General features: G+C 32.6%; 1 protein-coding gene across 1 annotated transcript; it reads right to left on the reverse strand.

Moving 5' to 3' along the window:
• Positions 1-12194: 12194 nt before the first annotated feature.
• Positions 12195-13601, reverse strand: LOC111400071 (zinc finger protein 10-like). Its single transcript, XM_023027523.1, has one exon. The coding sequence runs from the start codon at positions 13350-13352 to the stop codon at positions 12516-12518; it is 837 nt and encodes a 278-aa protein (XP_022883291.1). The 5' UTR covers positions 13353-13601; the 3' UTR covers positions 12195-12515.
• Between the last annotated feature and the right edge of the window lie 261 nt (positions 13602-13862).

The following is a 13862-nucleotide window of genomic DNA, read 5'->3' on the forward strand; positions in this document are numbered from 1 at the left end:
TGGCGTTGCCCAAGGAGATGTCAGACGACTCAGTGGTCTTCTCCGGTTCGAAAACAGATTGTGACATCGAGTCATTGTTTGACGACGAGTGGAGTTCCAAAGAAGACATGATGCAACAGCTGGAGGGGACATTATGGCGTGGCTCGAATATTTTCGAGTTGCGAAGTGTATAGTTCACGAATACTTGGACTCATTATGTTCTTAAAATATTTATTTCAAGACAATTGTTGCAGCTCACATTTTTGGATTCAAACAAAGCAATTGATTCCTATTAAACGTCTCCGTAACATTTTTCTATTTCCTAATCTATATATGACATCATATTTGAGTAAATTATCTTAAAACATTATGTAATTTATGAAATGTCACAAAATAATACTATTAGCACACCAAAGATATGTGATATTTAACAAACTGCTGTGTCAAAAGGTTGGAAGAAGAAATGATTTTTTGGTTTGATGCATGGAATTGGTTAAACATTTCATTTGAACAAATTTATGATCAGAATAGATGGGTTTATGTCAATTACTTGTTCTTCCACTTGAATTGAAACGGGTTGTGTAATATATTTCAATGCTTTCGCTTGAGTTGAGATGGGTTGTGTGCAATATTAGTTTGACTTTTCCTTAAAGGTTGAGATTGGTGATTCAGATAGAGGGAAATGAACCAATGAGTTTTAGGATTATGAAAGGATTTTGAGTGCAGTTATTCATCGCAAGCAATCATAATACTGAAGAAAAGCTATACTACTTTAACTACAATGTAATGTCACCAGAAAAACTATATAATATTTAAAAGCTCTACATTTCAATTCTGAACGAAGCATGGCTGCTTGTCTTCTCTTTCTCTTCTGCTTTTCTGAATAAACGCCGGATGTGAAGAAAATATCACCACCTCCAGTGAGGCAAAGATAAAAACGGGGCAGCAAAGATTTCACTGTCAACCATGAACAAAGCAAAGAACAACTAGCACTGGATTATTTTTTTAGTTATCGAGTGCAAATCCCAATAGGAATAAGTGAGGGGAAGGAAGGGAGTTGCAGGCATGGAGCTAGACCACAAACTATAGAAGGAAAATTTGAGTTAGGAAGAGATTTAAACAGCACTTCTTCAAATGTGCAGCAAAGGAGGAAAAATTAAACAAAGCTAACCTGAACAAACAAATATGCCTCAAATGGAACAACTATGAAATCGACATACCTCAGTTCATTGATCTCTCATCTAGGTTACAAGATGATTTTGTAGAAATTCTTTCAAGCTCTTCTCCAGAAAGGAAAGCACAAAATGAAGTTAGAGTTGAAGCAAAAGGTATCGATAGCGAACCGTTAAAATCATAAAGCTGCTATAGTAAGCTATCTTTTATGATAAGGCATGATTTAAACTTTCGTCCCTGTATCTTACCATCTGGATTTCTTCTCATTTAATTTCTCTTGCCAATACAGGAAAACACCTTCCACGATATATAACAACAAGTATTATTAAAACAACCATGCAAGTGCCAGCTTCTTGTCAATAAGTTGTCAAAATAATTAAGAAATGGTATATGAATTTCAGCAGGTGTGCATTCATTTTTCTCTTTTAAACCAGACTGGTTAAGTGTTTCATTTTCCAGAAAACAACCAAGCAAGTGCCAGTTTCTTGTCAATAACTTGTCAAAATAATTAAGAAATGGATATGAACTTCAGCAGGTGTGCATTCATTTTTCTCTTTTAAACCAGACTAGTTAAGTGTTTCATTTCCAGAAGAAAGTATGACTCGAACCTGCAGTATCAAGACTAGCCACAATGGCTCAAAGACGATCTGACCTTTCTGGATGGAGATGAGACTTCATTTCAACCTTCACAAGCAAAACACCAGTACTAGAATTAGAAAAATAGTACCAGCAAAGAACTACTTTTGAAAGGCTTCTCTGTCTTTTGTGGACTGTCGAAAATTACACTATTAAACTCACACTCAATAGAAAACCACATAGTACATTAAGGGGAAGCATGTGGAAAAATTTGTCAGTTGATAATAAGCTACAATAATACTGATGTAATTCAAATAAAATAATAAATACGGACATGAGGCTAATAGGAAGAGATTTAAACAGCACTTCTTCAAATGTACAGCAAAGCACATTTAGTGGAAACAGAAGCTTAGATACGCTGCACATTACGTTAAATTCTTTTTGTAGATTGTCCCAAAACATAAAGATTGACAAAATTAGAACATATATATATATAGAGAGTACCATTGGGCTGCATTGCTTCCGGATAATCCAAAACCAGAGAGGTTGAAAAAAATTACAAGATAAAAGATGACTGCATAATTGCTATATGAAATATTTTTTAATTTTGAAATGGAGCGTATCTCTTGTTAAGACGGCCCACTGTGATGATTTCATGAAGAATGGTGATGGAGCCTAATGTAAAGAAAGTAGCATCTGGATTTCCAAATGCCAATGATTTCTCTAATTGATAACTGTGAGATGGCATTAGAATTTCGATAATTCTGATTAACAGTAGCAGACACAGATAATTGGACCATCCCACAATCAGTGGTGACTGTAGGAATTAAAAAGAAAGAAGGAAAAAAGAGAGTGCAGTGAGACTAATTGAATTTGTGTTGATGATGTTCTTGCATATAGCAGAGAATAAATTTCACCCCGCATGCCAAATGAAGCAGTTTTAAAGAGTGATAAATGGTTAAAGTGTATCATAGAATAAAATAAAAAAGAAGTGTTTAACTTATAAATGTGTCATGAGCATATTTAAAATCTTAGATCTGGCTTAACATATATTATGTAAATGGTATAAATTGTCATCAATAAACATAAAAAAAAAAATTAATAATAAAAAAATAAATTAGGCATATCGCTGTAAGCTTACCCATTTGTTTTTCTCAAATATTTCTTGGGTGCCATTTCCATGGTGTACATCCTGCAAGTAACATGGAAGATAAAGATCTGCTGATTGAGAATATAGCTATAAATGTGTCATAAGTATAATTACAATCTTGGATCTGGCTCAACATGTATCATGTAAATGGTATAAATTGTCATCAATAGACATCAATAAAACAAAAAAAACTAGGCATATTGTTGTAAGCTTACCGATTTGTTTTTCTCAAATATTCCTAGGGTGCCATTTCCATGGTGTACATCCTGCAAGTAACATGGAAGATAAGGATCTGCTGATTGAGAATATAATGTGCACACACAATAGACAGTATACACAAAATATTTATAGTTTTGTCATAAAAATTTGACGCAGTGGTAGTAATCTTGGGAATTAATGTCATTACCCAATCAATAATTAAGACCTTAGCTCCTGCAACCTGAGGCGCACATGCAACAATGGCAGCATTACTGTGAAGGCAGAAACCCACGGACTATTTTACACCAGCATGATGACCAGGAGAGCGAACGTGATTCATTGATGGGAGAGTCCAGAAAGGAAAGCACAAAATTAAGTTAGAGTTGAAGCAAAAGGTATTGATAGCGAACCGTTAAAATCATAACGTTGCTAAAACACCAGTACTAGAATTAGAAAAATATTACCAGCAAAGAACTACTTTTGAAAGGCTTCTATATCTTTTGTGGACTGTTGAAAATTTCACTACTAAACTCATACTCAATGTAAAACCACATAGTACATTAAGGGGAAACATGTGAGAAAATTTGTCAATTGATAATAAACTATAATAATTGATGTAATTCAAATAAAATAATAAATACGGACATGAGGCTAATGGTAACAAAAAACAGATATTATTAATCAGTACATAAAATATCCAGACATATTAAATAAGAGAACAAAAAACAATGCTATCAAAGTTTTAAATTTGATAGCTTCAATTGAATCTCCAGTTGAACATTCAAAAAATTTTCATTTTCATTCTGAACGACTTGATTGCTAGAGGAAGCAAACTCTGCAACAGCCTTCTCCGCATCATCTCTTGTTTTAAAAGCCCTGAAAGAGTTGTTTGGGAACCCGTCGACCTGTTTCTTTGCTTCTGCCAGGAACTGTAAATTCCAGGCTTACGGCAAAAACAGCATATACTTTCCCTCTCTAGAAAATTTTCTGTAAAAGATAATAAAGGCGAAGACGAATAATATATAAATTAAAAAAAAGAGAGAAATTACCGTGGGTGAAGGCCTACCAGTGCAAAATGCTCGCAAATCGTTCTCAGCATCTTCCCTTTTGTCATAAGACTTGTGGCAATTATTAGGAAAACCTTTGACTTGGGTCTTCGCTTCCCCCCATGTGTTGTAGATCCCAGGTCGACGACCAACAAATACCACCCAAACAGTCATGATGTTTGAAGCAGCTGCAATTTGAGGGGGGCGAAATTAGGGTAGACTAATATAATGAAGAAGTAACATATTCATCAGTAAAACAGAAAAGAAGAAAAATAGAGAAATCGAAAAACTTACTTTGTTTCGTATGGAAGAGATTACTCTTTTGTGGTTGAAAAAGGGAGGCGTATGGAAGACTGAAATCTCGAAGTTGAAAACGAAAGGGAAAGTAGGGTTTCTTTGTTCAATAAAAGGGTTCTAACCCATTGAACCGGTAGCAGGTCGCCAGTCTGAAAAAAATCCTGTGTGATAAATTGTTGACGAGATTTCTCTATTTTCCATTTTTCTTTATTTTGAAATGTTTCGAGAACCGCACGTAGGGTTCTCTATTTTCCATTTTTCGTTATTTTAAAATATTCAACAGAACCGCACGTATGGTTCTCTCATGGAGAAACACACGTATGATTCTCCATTTTCCATTTTTCTTTATTTTAATATTCACAAGAATCGCACGTATGGTTCTTTCTTCATTTCTTTATTTAAAAAAATGTACTGAGAACCGTACGTATGGTTCTTTGACTAGAACCGCACGTATGGTTTTCTATTTTCTATTTTTCTTTATTTTAAAATGTTTCGAGAACCGCATGTATGGTTCTCTCAAAAACCGCACGTAGGCTTCTCTTCTTTCCATTTTTTTAAACATACTTTTCTGTTGATAAATTTCTAATAATTCATTTCCAATACAATATATTAAGTATTTATTAAAATTTTAACATTTAAATATTTTTCGACTTGCGGTCATAGAAATAAGAATTGTTTATTTAGATAGTCTGCGAACTCAATCAGTTGAATTGCACGTACGTTTAACCTATATTCATTTTTCCACAAATAAATGTCTAAAAGTTTATTTCAAGAGAATATGATGTCTTGATGTAACATATAACGATTATATTTTTTTCATTTTTATGGTCAAAGAATGGTAACAGGTTAAATATATTTGTAATTTTCTATTTTTGATTAAGTAAAATTGAAATTTTCGAAAATATCAAAGAGAACCGCATGTATGGTTCTCAATTTTCCATTTTTCTTTATTTTAAACTATTCAAAAGAACCGCACGTACGGTTCTCTCTTTTCCATTTTTCTTTATTTTAAAATGTTTCGAGAACCGCACGTAAGGTTCTCTATTTTCCATTTTTCTTTATCTGCTAAATTTCTAATAATTCATTTCCAATGCAATATATTAAGTATTTATTAAAATTTTAACATTTAAATATTTTTCGACTTGTGATCATGGAAATAAGAATTGTTTATTTAGATAGTATGCGAACTAAATCAGTTGAATCGCACGTACGGTTAACCCATTTTCATTTTCACAAATAAATGTCTAAAAATTTATTTCAAGAGAATATAATGTCTTGATGTAACATATAACGGTTATATTTTTTTTCATTTTTCTAGTCAAAGATTGGGGGTTTGAGCATGGAAGTCGAGTCATTGAGTTAAGATGAAATTACGTGATTCATTTAATTGAACCTATAATTTAATGTCACTAATGCTGCCACCTAAACCAATGTTAAACATCTCGTTGTGCTAAATAGTATTACTCTTATTTAATTGTTCAATATTTGGGTCGGTCCACAATGGCAATGTATGATCAGTCAGCAGTGGTTTTTTCTTTTTTCTTTTTTTTTTTAAAATATATATATTGGTTTGAAGTGTATGAAGAATTCCCTGTAGAAATTATAAACATTTCACGCTTCATGCAGGCTAATTAATCAGGTTCTTGAATATTGTTTAGTTTGTCATATATAAAATACGGAAACAAAGAGACATGTTATGTATTTTATTAATTGTCTCGTCTAATTTCATTAAATCAAACAAAGGAAATTTAATTTGTTTAATAACACTACTTTGGCGTTATTTAGTACTTTAATATTCTTTTCAGCTACGTGCAATCTGAAATAATTATATAATTTATATCACATGATGCTAGTGACACTTCTTGACAATGTAAGGTAGTAGAAAAATTTAAGTTCGTGTAGAAATTGAATGATATATAAAGCGTGCTTTAGCTTATGTAGGCACGCCCGTATTAATTAAATAAGTAGTTATCAATTTATCTAATCGCTCAATAAATTTTAACAGTTACTTTACGCTTGACTTAAGTTGTTAATGAGTTCGTTTTGTAGATAATTAATTTAAAATTAAAGTTGACCGACAAGAGTAAACTTCATACATTGAGCCTTTATTTGGCGAGGATTAAAATCAGATTTTTAATAGATTTTAATAAAAATTGATGAAATGTGTAGATGAAAAGTTGTGAATCTCATAATATATGTGGTTAAAATTAATTATTGAGTTTGATTTAGATTAAAATTTCTAACAAATAGGGATTTAATTGAGAATATGTTATACGAGAAAGATAATGAAAAAAATAATGTCATATACCACCATTGGTACTAAAAATGTTGATCTATGAGACAATACGTGACTTTAATTGATAAGTTCGTTTAAATGTGATAGTATGAGACTCTTTTTATTAATCATTTATATCTATGTTGCCAAATAAATTGGTGTTACACATATCATGTTAAAAAACAGTACACAAATGAAAAATAATTGCTCTGATACCATATGTTCTTGAAATGATAACTAGCTTTCAGCTAACTTAGCCTCCTTTCCATCCCTCGAGACCAACAAGAGGAAGTAATTCTACTCTCGCCTTTAATTCTCTTAGACCATGTTCAAAGCTGCCTCCATTCACTAAGAAAGGTGTTTGCTTCTTAGTGTTAGATTGTTGATATCTATTTGTACATGCATAAATTAATTTCCTAAATTATATAGCAATAAAAATTACTTTATCGAAAAAAATAAACAAATAAAATGAGAATTATGGAGACAATCACGTTGATGCATAATCGTGGCCTGATTGGCATTGAATTTGTGATTGGTAGAAAAGGCTTAACAATCTGTTTTGATTGATGAATAATCCGTGCTTTTTACCAAAATTGATAGGACATTCGATCTACGTAAAGTCATTTGAAAATAAAAAATAAAAAAATGAAATGTATACAGCACACACGTTTAGTATCCGTGCATTTTATATTTTTGTCATTTTCAAATGGATTTACAGGAACATTGGAGGAACACCAATGGACTACCAAAACACTCCACCTTACACTTGTATTGTTTTGCAGGTCAAATTTTATGTCTCCAACATACGAAGACTCTTGTACAATTTGATGATTGACAAATTTTGATGTTAATACTATTAGAAATGAATCCATCGATTTTTCAAGTAAAAGTTTGACAACTCAACTTAATTAGTTCAAGCTAGTCACCAACACGTGCAACTCAATTATTGGATTGAGTATAATTCAGCAAATTCGATCCTTGAGTTCAGCTATTCGAGTTAAATGTGACTTTATGGTAAAATGTAGCGAAAACAGACAAAGACATTTATTTTTGATGAAGTTAACTTAGACATTTGACCTATAAAAACGTCTTTTAATTGAAAATTTTGAATTGTCGTTAAGAAGAGTGTTATTTTGAAAGAAAAAAAAATATATTTAATAAATACATATTAATGGATCGTATCTTGTGAAGTTTGTGTGCTTTCATTTTCTTTAAAATTTGATTTTGCATCTAGCAAGCAGGGTAGTCAGTGCGTCATAAATGTTGGGCCAAATTTACTACAATGGGCCCAAAACAAATTTAGTTTCTAAACATGAATCATGGACCAAGCAGAGCCTTCAATGTACATGAGCTTTGGACCGACATTGGGGTCGACTTTGTTACATTCGGAGGGACACGTGATTCCTACTAAATTTCAAGTGAACGAGGCTATGCTTATAAATTAAATTAGATTTAAGAGAATTACATATTTTCATCATATTGAATTCAAGGTGTTGAATTTATTTATAGATTTTCAAGCGTCTTTAAAAAAAAAAAATTATATATATATATACACGTATTAGCCCGTATTGAATTTTTTCTTGGATCCATCAATGCGTATGATAAGGCACCCTTTAGGATCAAAACCACATAAAACAATCGTAAATATTCAAACAAATCAGAGCAAAACCATGTCTAAAACAAACAATTAACCATGAACCAACACGTTGATGAAATAGAATGCTGGCGTGAGCATCTGCCATGTCAAAATGTATTTGTATTTGTATATACAGAGCCGGTCCTGGCCCAAGGCAAACAAGGCCACCACCTTGGGTCTCAAAATTTGAAGGAGCCTCCAAAAAAAAAAAAAAAAAAACCCCCAAAAACCTGCCGAGCCTAAAGCCACTCAAATCCCTTGAAAAAAATACAAAGTTCGGTAGATAAATGGAGAACAAACCGTCCATTTCTCCAATTCCAGTATGACGCCACGAGAATCGTGATAAACTTGAAGAAATTCAAGGAAAAATACGGTACCAATCCTGAAAAGTAAAACCTACTGGCAAAACTTCCTGCTAGAAATCATCCGATTGACGATTACCTAACTAAAGGTTCGGCCTGCCTCTTCATCTTCTTCGACGTTGCACACAGTAGACTTGCACTTGCTTGTGGACAAGGGATCTGTGGTTTTAGGTTTTCCTTTTCAGGGGCCACGATTGTGCATTCTTCATTGGTTTTGTCTCTAATGGCTTTATCAAGAAGACAAGAACTAGATTGTTTATTACTATTAGTCATGTGCTGATGTTTAGATCCATTCTTACCGAGGATTGGTTATTTGTTTTCTTCTTTTACAGTTTCACTTTTTGGGCTATGAGAGTATTTGTTATTTGTTTAACTTATATTGATTATACAGGACATAGAGGATTAATAAGATTATTTTTTTTGTTCTTCATTTGTATGTACATACTTTTTGTGTCCGTGATATTTTTAATTCTTATTCTTGGTTGTAGTTATAGAATTTAATTTTGATTTAGTTCTAAAATTATTTTTTATAAACTTAGCCAATAATTTATATGTATGTATTCAAAAGAATCAATATTTTTGTCCCTTCAAATAGAAAAGTGTGATTTTATAAAAGAAAAATTTATACAATAATATATTTTAATCTATGAATTATGAAGGAACCCAACCAGTTCAGTTCTCTCTCCCAAATAAAATATTTTCAGTTTTATAACTTTCAATCGAAACTGGTTTGATTTAGTAACTAGAAACTCAATCTAAACCGCCCAATTTACTCCTAAATTCATGAGTTGTGAGTGTTCAATTTTTTAAGTTTAAACATAAGATGTTACAATCTATAACGGGATAGAACTAGATTAGCAAAACTGATTTTGATTAGTACTCATGGCTGAGATAGGTAGCGGTTGATTCGATCTCATCTTCGATCAACCATGTCACAAGAGCGATTCAATGGATTAGCTATGATTTCTATTGAAAAAAATATGTTGAAAAAACTTGATTTCAGTAGGTTGATTACTAATTTTACATCACAAAATGTGAGAAAGTTAAATCTTATGCTAGCTTTATCTCTCGATTGTAAGAGAAGTTTTATTTTGTTATTCTATCTCTTGAATTGTATAAAGTTTTCTTTTGAATATAAAAGTATTAATTATTTAAATATTAACATATTATTGAACTTGTAAAATAAATATTATGTTGAAGGGCCTTATAATAACTACACGCCTAAGGCTTCTAAATTCTCAAGGCCGGCCTTGTGTGTATATTACCTTTTTATCCCCTTCATAACATGATATTCTTCTTCCTGGTAATATCTCCCTTTTATTCAATTCTTAATGTCCAAAATAATGTTCTTTTAAAAATTCTCCAACAAATTATATATTATTTTCATTTAAATTTCCCACGATTATAGTTTTCCTAGTCTAGTTCGACATTCACGTTGTCCAAACTCGATTCATTATATTTTTTTGCAATTATTTTTCTAAATGTTGAATCTAAAAATGCAATCTCTGTGGAATTAAAAGGAAAAAATAAAATACTTTGATTATCCAAGTTTAAAGCAGACTAAGAAACTCACAGTAGTTGATAGAAAGAATAAACGTCTTTAGCATGAAATCACCAGAATCAGTTCTCAGAAAATGTGTTTGTGGTAGAGATTTTTTTTTTTTTTTTTTCGATTATAGTTTTCCTAGTCTAGTTCGACATTCACGTTGTCCAAACTCGATTCATTATATTTTTTTGCAATTATTTTTCTAAATGTTGAATCTAAAAATGCAATCTCTGTGGAATTAAAAGGAAAAAATAAAATACTTTGATTATCCAAGTTTAAAGCAGACTAAGAAACTCACAGTAGTTGATAGAAAGAATAAACGTCTTTAGCATGAAATCACCAGAATCAGTTCTCAGAAAATGTGTTTGTGGTAGAGATTTTTTTTTTTTCAAAATACCCATATTTTTAAAAGGAAAAAAACTATAGGAGAAAATAAATTGACCCCTCAACTCAATTTGTAGTTTTCAATGAGTTCTCCTAGGTATTGATCTAGTGAAAAAATGAGTTAGACCCATTTTTTAGCAAGCAAAAACTTCATCAAACAAGAACTAAGTTTATCGCGTAAGACCTAAGAACATGCTAGCTATACAATATTTGACTAAACTTGACCGTAAAATAGATAAGATTTTAACTTAGCCTATGTTCAGGAAAGATTTATTAGGAATTATTTAGGATGAATATTGGTGGAGATTATGAAATATGTGAATAATAATGAATAGTAGTTATAATATGTAATTAAAATTAAAGTTTGATTTTAACTTGATAGTAAAAATAACTAATAAGTTACTAAAAATGACGGCTTAATATTGTTCAACAATCCAGAGTCTACATAACAAAACAAAGCATTAGTGAACTCACATGTTTACAGCAAGCTTGTTTAGGGAATTAATCTCAGTATGTTGAGAGTAATAAACAAGGACTGTTATTAATTAGCTATTACGTTACAGGTAGGTTTACGGTTTGATGAATGTTACTGATTATTCTTTAATTCTTATCCAGCATTCACCATATATTCTGTATCAATTGTCATGCTGAGAAGGTAAATTAAATAGAATTAAAATGCTCATAGAGGAACAAAACAAAAGATGCGTTTTTTTACACCTACAATCATGCAGCGATGCAATAATATTATTCTCTTCGTGAATAGAAAATGTTATGTGTATGATACTTAAATGAATTGATTCCTTGTAGTTGGTGGCAATTTTGGAAGGATTCAGAAAGAGAGAAAAGAAAAAGACCAGAACTCAAATGTATGGATTTATGCACTATATATTTATTACAGTAGATCTGACGACGATGATTACAGTACAAAGGAAAAGGGAATCAGTATGATGTTGTATCTGACTTGTGTGTTCTTGAAAACTGAACTGTGCTTTTTTAATAGAATTGATAATTAGTTTAAATGAACAATAATATTAGTAAAGTACTGATCTATGTGAAAAGTTGCCCAGTTTTTAGTCAGTTTCTTCATACTATAAGCCCCAAATTGGCTGATCTTGTCATTATTCCAATTTTAGACTCTGAACATCACACTGCCTCTGCGTGTGTTTGTGTGTGTCACAATCCTCTCAACTTATTGAGAAAAGAAAACAGAAAAGAACGGTCCTTAACCTACAATTCTCAAATGAAATAAGATTTTTAAGGGGTTTTTGACAAAGCTTTTGATAAAAAAATTTAGCAGATTTCAATAAAAATAAATTAGAAGTGTGGTTGAAAACTTGATAAAAGTTATGAGTCTAATGAAATGTATGGTTAAAATTAATTATTGACTTGACCTCAACTTTTCACCAACTTTTTAAACCGTGGCAAACAGGCACTTAATTAGATGCGAATAGGTTTAAGTAGACTTCAAAGACAGCCTTAAACCTAAGATAGGTTTAATTAGGCTCCTAACCCAAATGTTCTTCCTTCAATAATCTATTGCCTTAAACAATGTGAACTGCACTTGCACGAGAGTTAACAGATGTAGCCCTTATTTCGGCTGAGAAAAATAGTAATTACCGGAATTCAACTGTCTATCCATATTTTGACGAAGAACAATCATTTATTCTCAAGTTGAAGCGTTCTTTAATGTGTATGAGATTATCAAACTGTATAAAATTAACTATTACACACTGCACTTGGAAGGGAGAAAGTAAAATTGTATCATGTTCAAGGAAGAAGAGCTGGTCCCAAATCATCAAAGTCAAGGAGAAATCAAGGCAGATAAACTCTCAGCAGAAATGAACAGATAAAAAAACAGTCTGCATATTCATGTTGGGATTACCATTTTGCAGTTTACTTCAACTTTGGTGCCTCACCAAGCCTAAGTTCCAGATCCAATTCCTCTATGGTGCTAGAACGTACTTTAAGAACTTCCAACTGGGGATGACATCTCTCAACAGCACTTGATTTTTGTAAAAACGTTAACGGCCTCAAATCGATTCTCCTTCTCTTGCAACCTGCAAGTTCCTCATCACTACTGGATTCATTCGTTTGACGTCGATTTGTATCCAAATCATCCATGGCACAATCTTCTTTAGCCTTAATATCTGGCTCCGAAGCCTTAGATTTTCTCTCTTCATTGTACAAATCCAAAACACGAGTATCCTTCTCTGCTATAAAGCTAGACCAGGATGCAGGAGGGGACGAAACGATATTCTTCTGATAGTCTTCTAATCTTTTAGAAAAGAAACGAAGGACGGGTATCGCTTCATCAGAATTCGCCTTCCTAGATGGAGCTGAAACCCTAATATGTGACGAAGGCGAAGCTAAAACTTCAGGATCAGAAAAATCAGGATTAGGGTTGTACAGCAAGGTACATATTTGAGATGGAAATTGAAGACCAAAATGATTATGAGGAAGATCTTCAGTTTGTGGAATTGAAGACTGCTTCAATCTGGCTCTATCCCTTCTGTGAACATTCATATGACCCCCTAAGGCTTGAGCCGACCTAAACTCTCTTCTACAGAAACTGCAAGAATAAGATCTTGGAGGCCATGTACACCCTCCAAGAGCTCTAGCTGCATCTTCTGCAAAGGCTTGTTCTTCCCAAGAATCTCCGTATGATGCAAAACCACGTGAATTCAAATCGTTTTTTCTCTTTCCCCACATCCAATACCTTGCTTGCTCCATTCTGATAAAAAGAGAAAAGAAAGTTTAATTCTGGATCACTTCTGTGAGAAGAGAAGGAAATTATGGCTGGCAGCTTCAGAGTTGAAACAAAAATAAAAAAATTACAGATAGGCAGTCTACATCTGAGTAATAGAGAAGATACGTGGAAAAATATGTTGGAGAGACCGAATGATTAGCCGAATAAGCCATTTTTTGCTAAGTTAGGGATGGAAGGTGAGGTGATGGGCGCTCTAACTTTGGCTGTTCTCTCATGCAGCTAATATTTGTACTGAGGTTGGTCTTTGCAAACAAAAAGATCTCATTGTCGTATTTGCAAATTTCTTTTCAAAATTCACATGCTTGTGGGTCCTTCAAAGACGTTTCTGATCATACGGTCATGGGAGCTTGGAATTTAGACACAAACTGAGATTTTCTGGAGCCCTGCTACAGGGCCACGGGCGCTATAGGCTGGGGTCTGTGAGGGTGTATGTGCGACTCGTTTAGATCATGAAATGACACAAAAAAATCAAT

The sequence above is a fragment of the Olea europaea genome, chromosome 9, assembly GCF_002742605.1.
Source record: "Olea europaea var. sylvestris chromosome 9, O_europaea_v1, whole genome shotgun sequence".
In the NCBI taxonomy this organism is placed as follows: Eukaryota; Viridiplantae; Streptophyta; class Magnoliopsida; order Lamiales; family Oleaceae; genus Olea; species Olea europaea.

Excerpts from the sequence above, each read along its gene's own strand:
- LOC111400071 (XM_023027523.1), bottom strand. The coding sequence starts at position 13,352 with ATGGAGCAAGCAAGGTATTGGATGTGGGGAAAGAGAAAAAACGATTTG.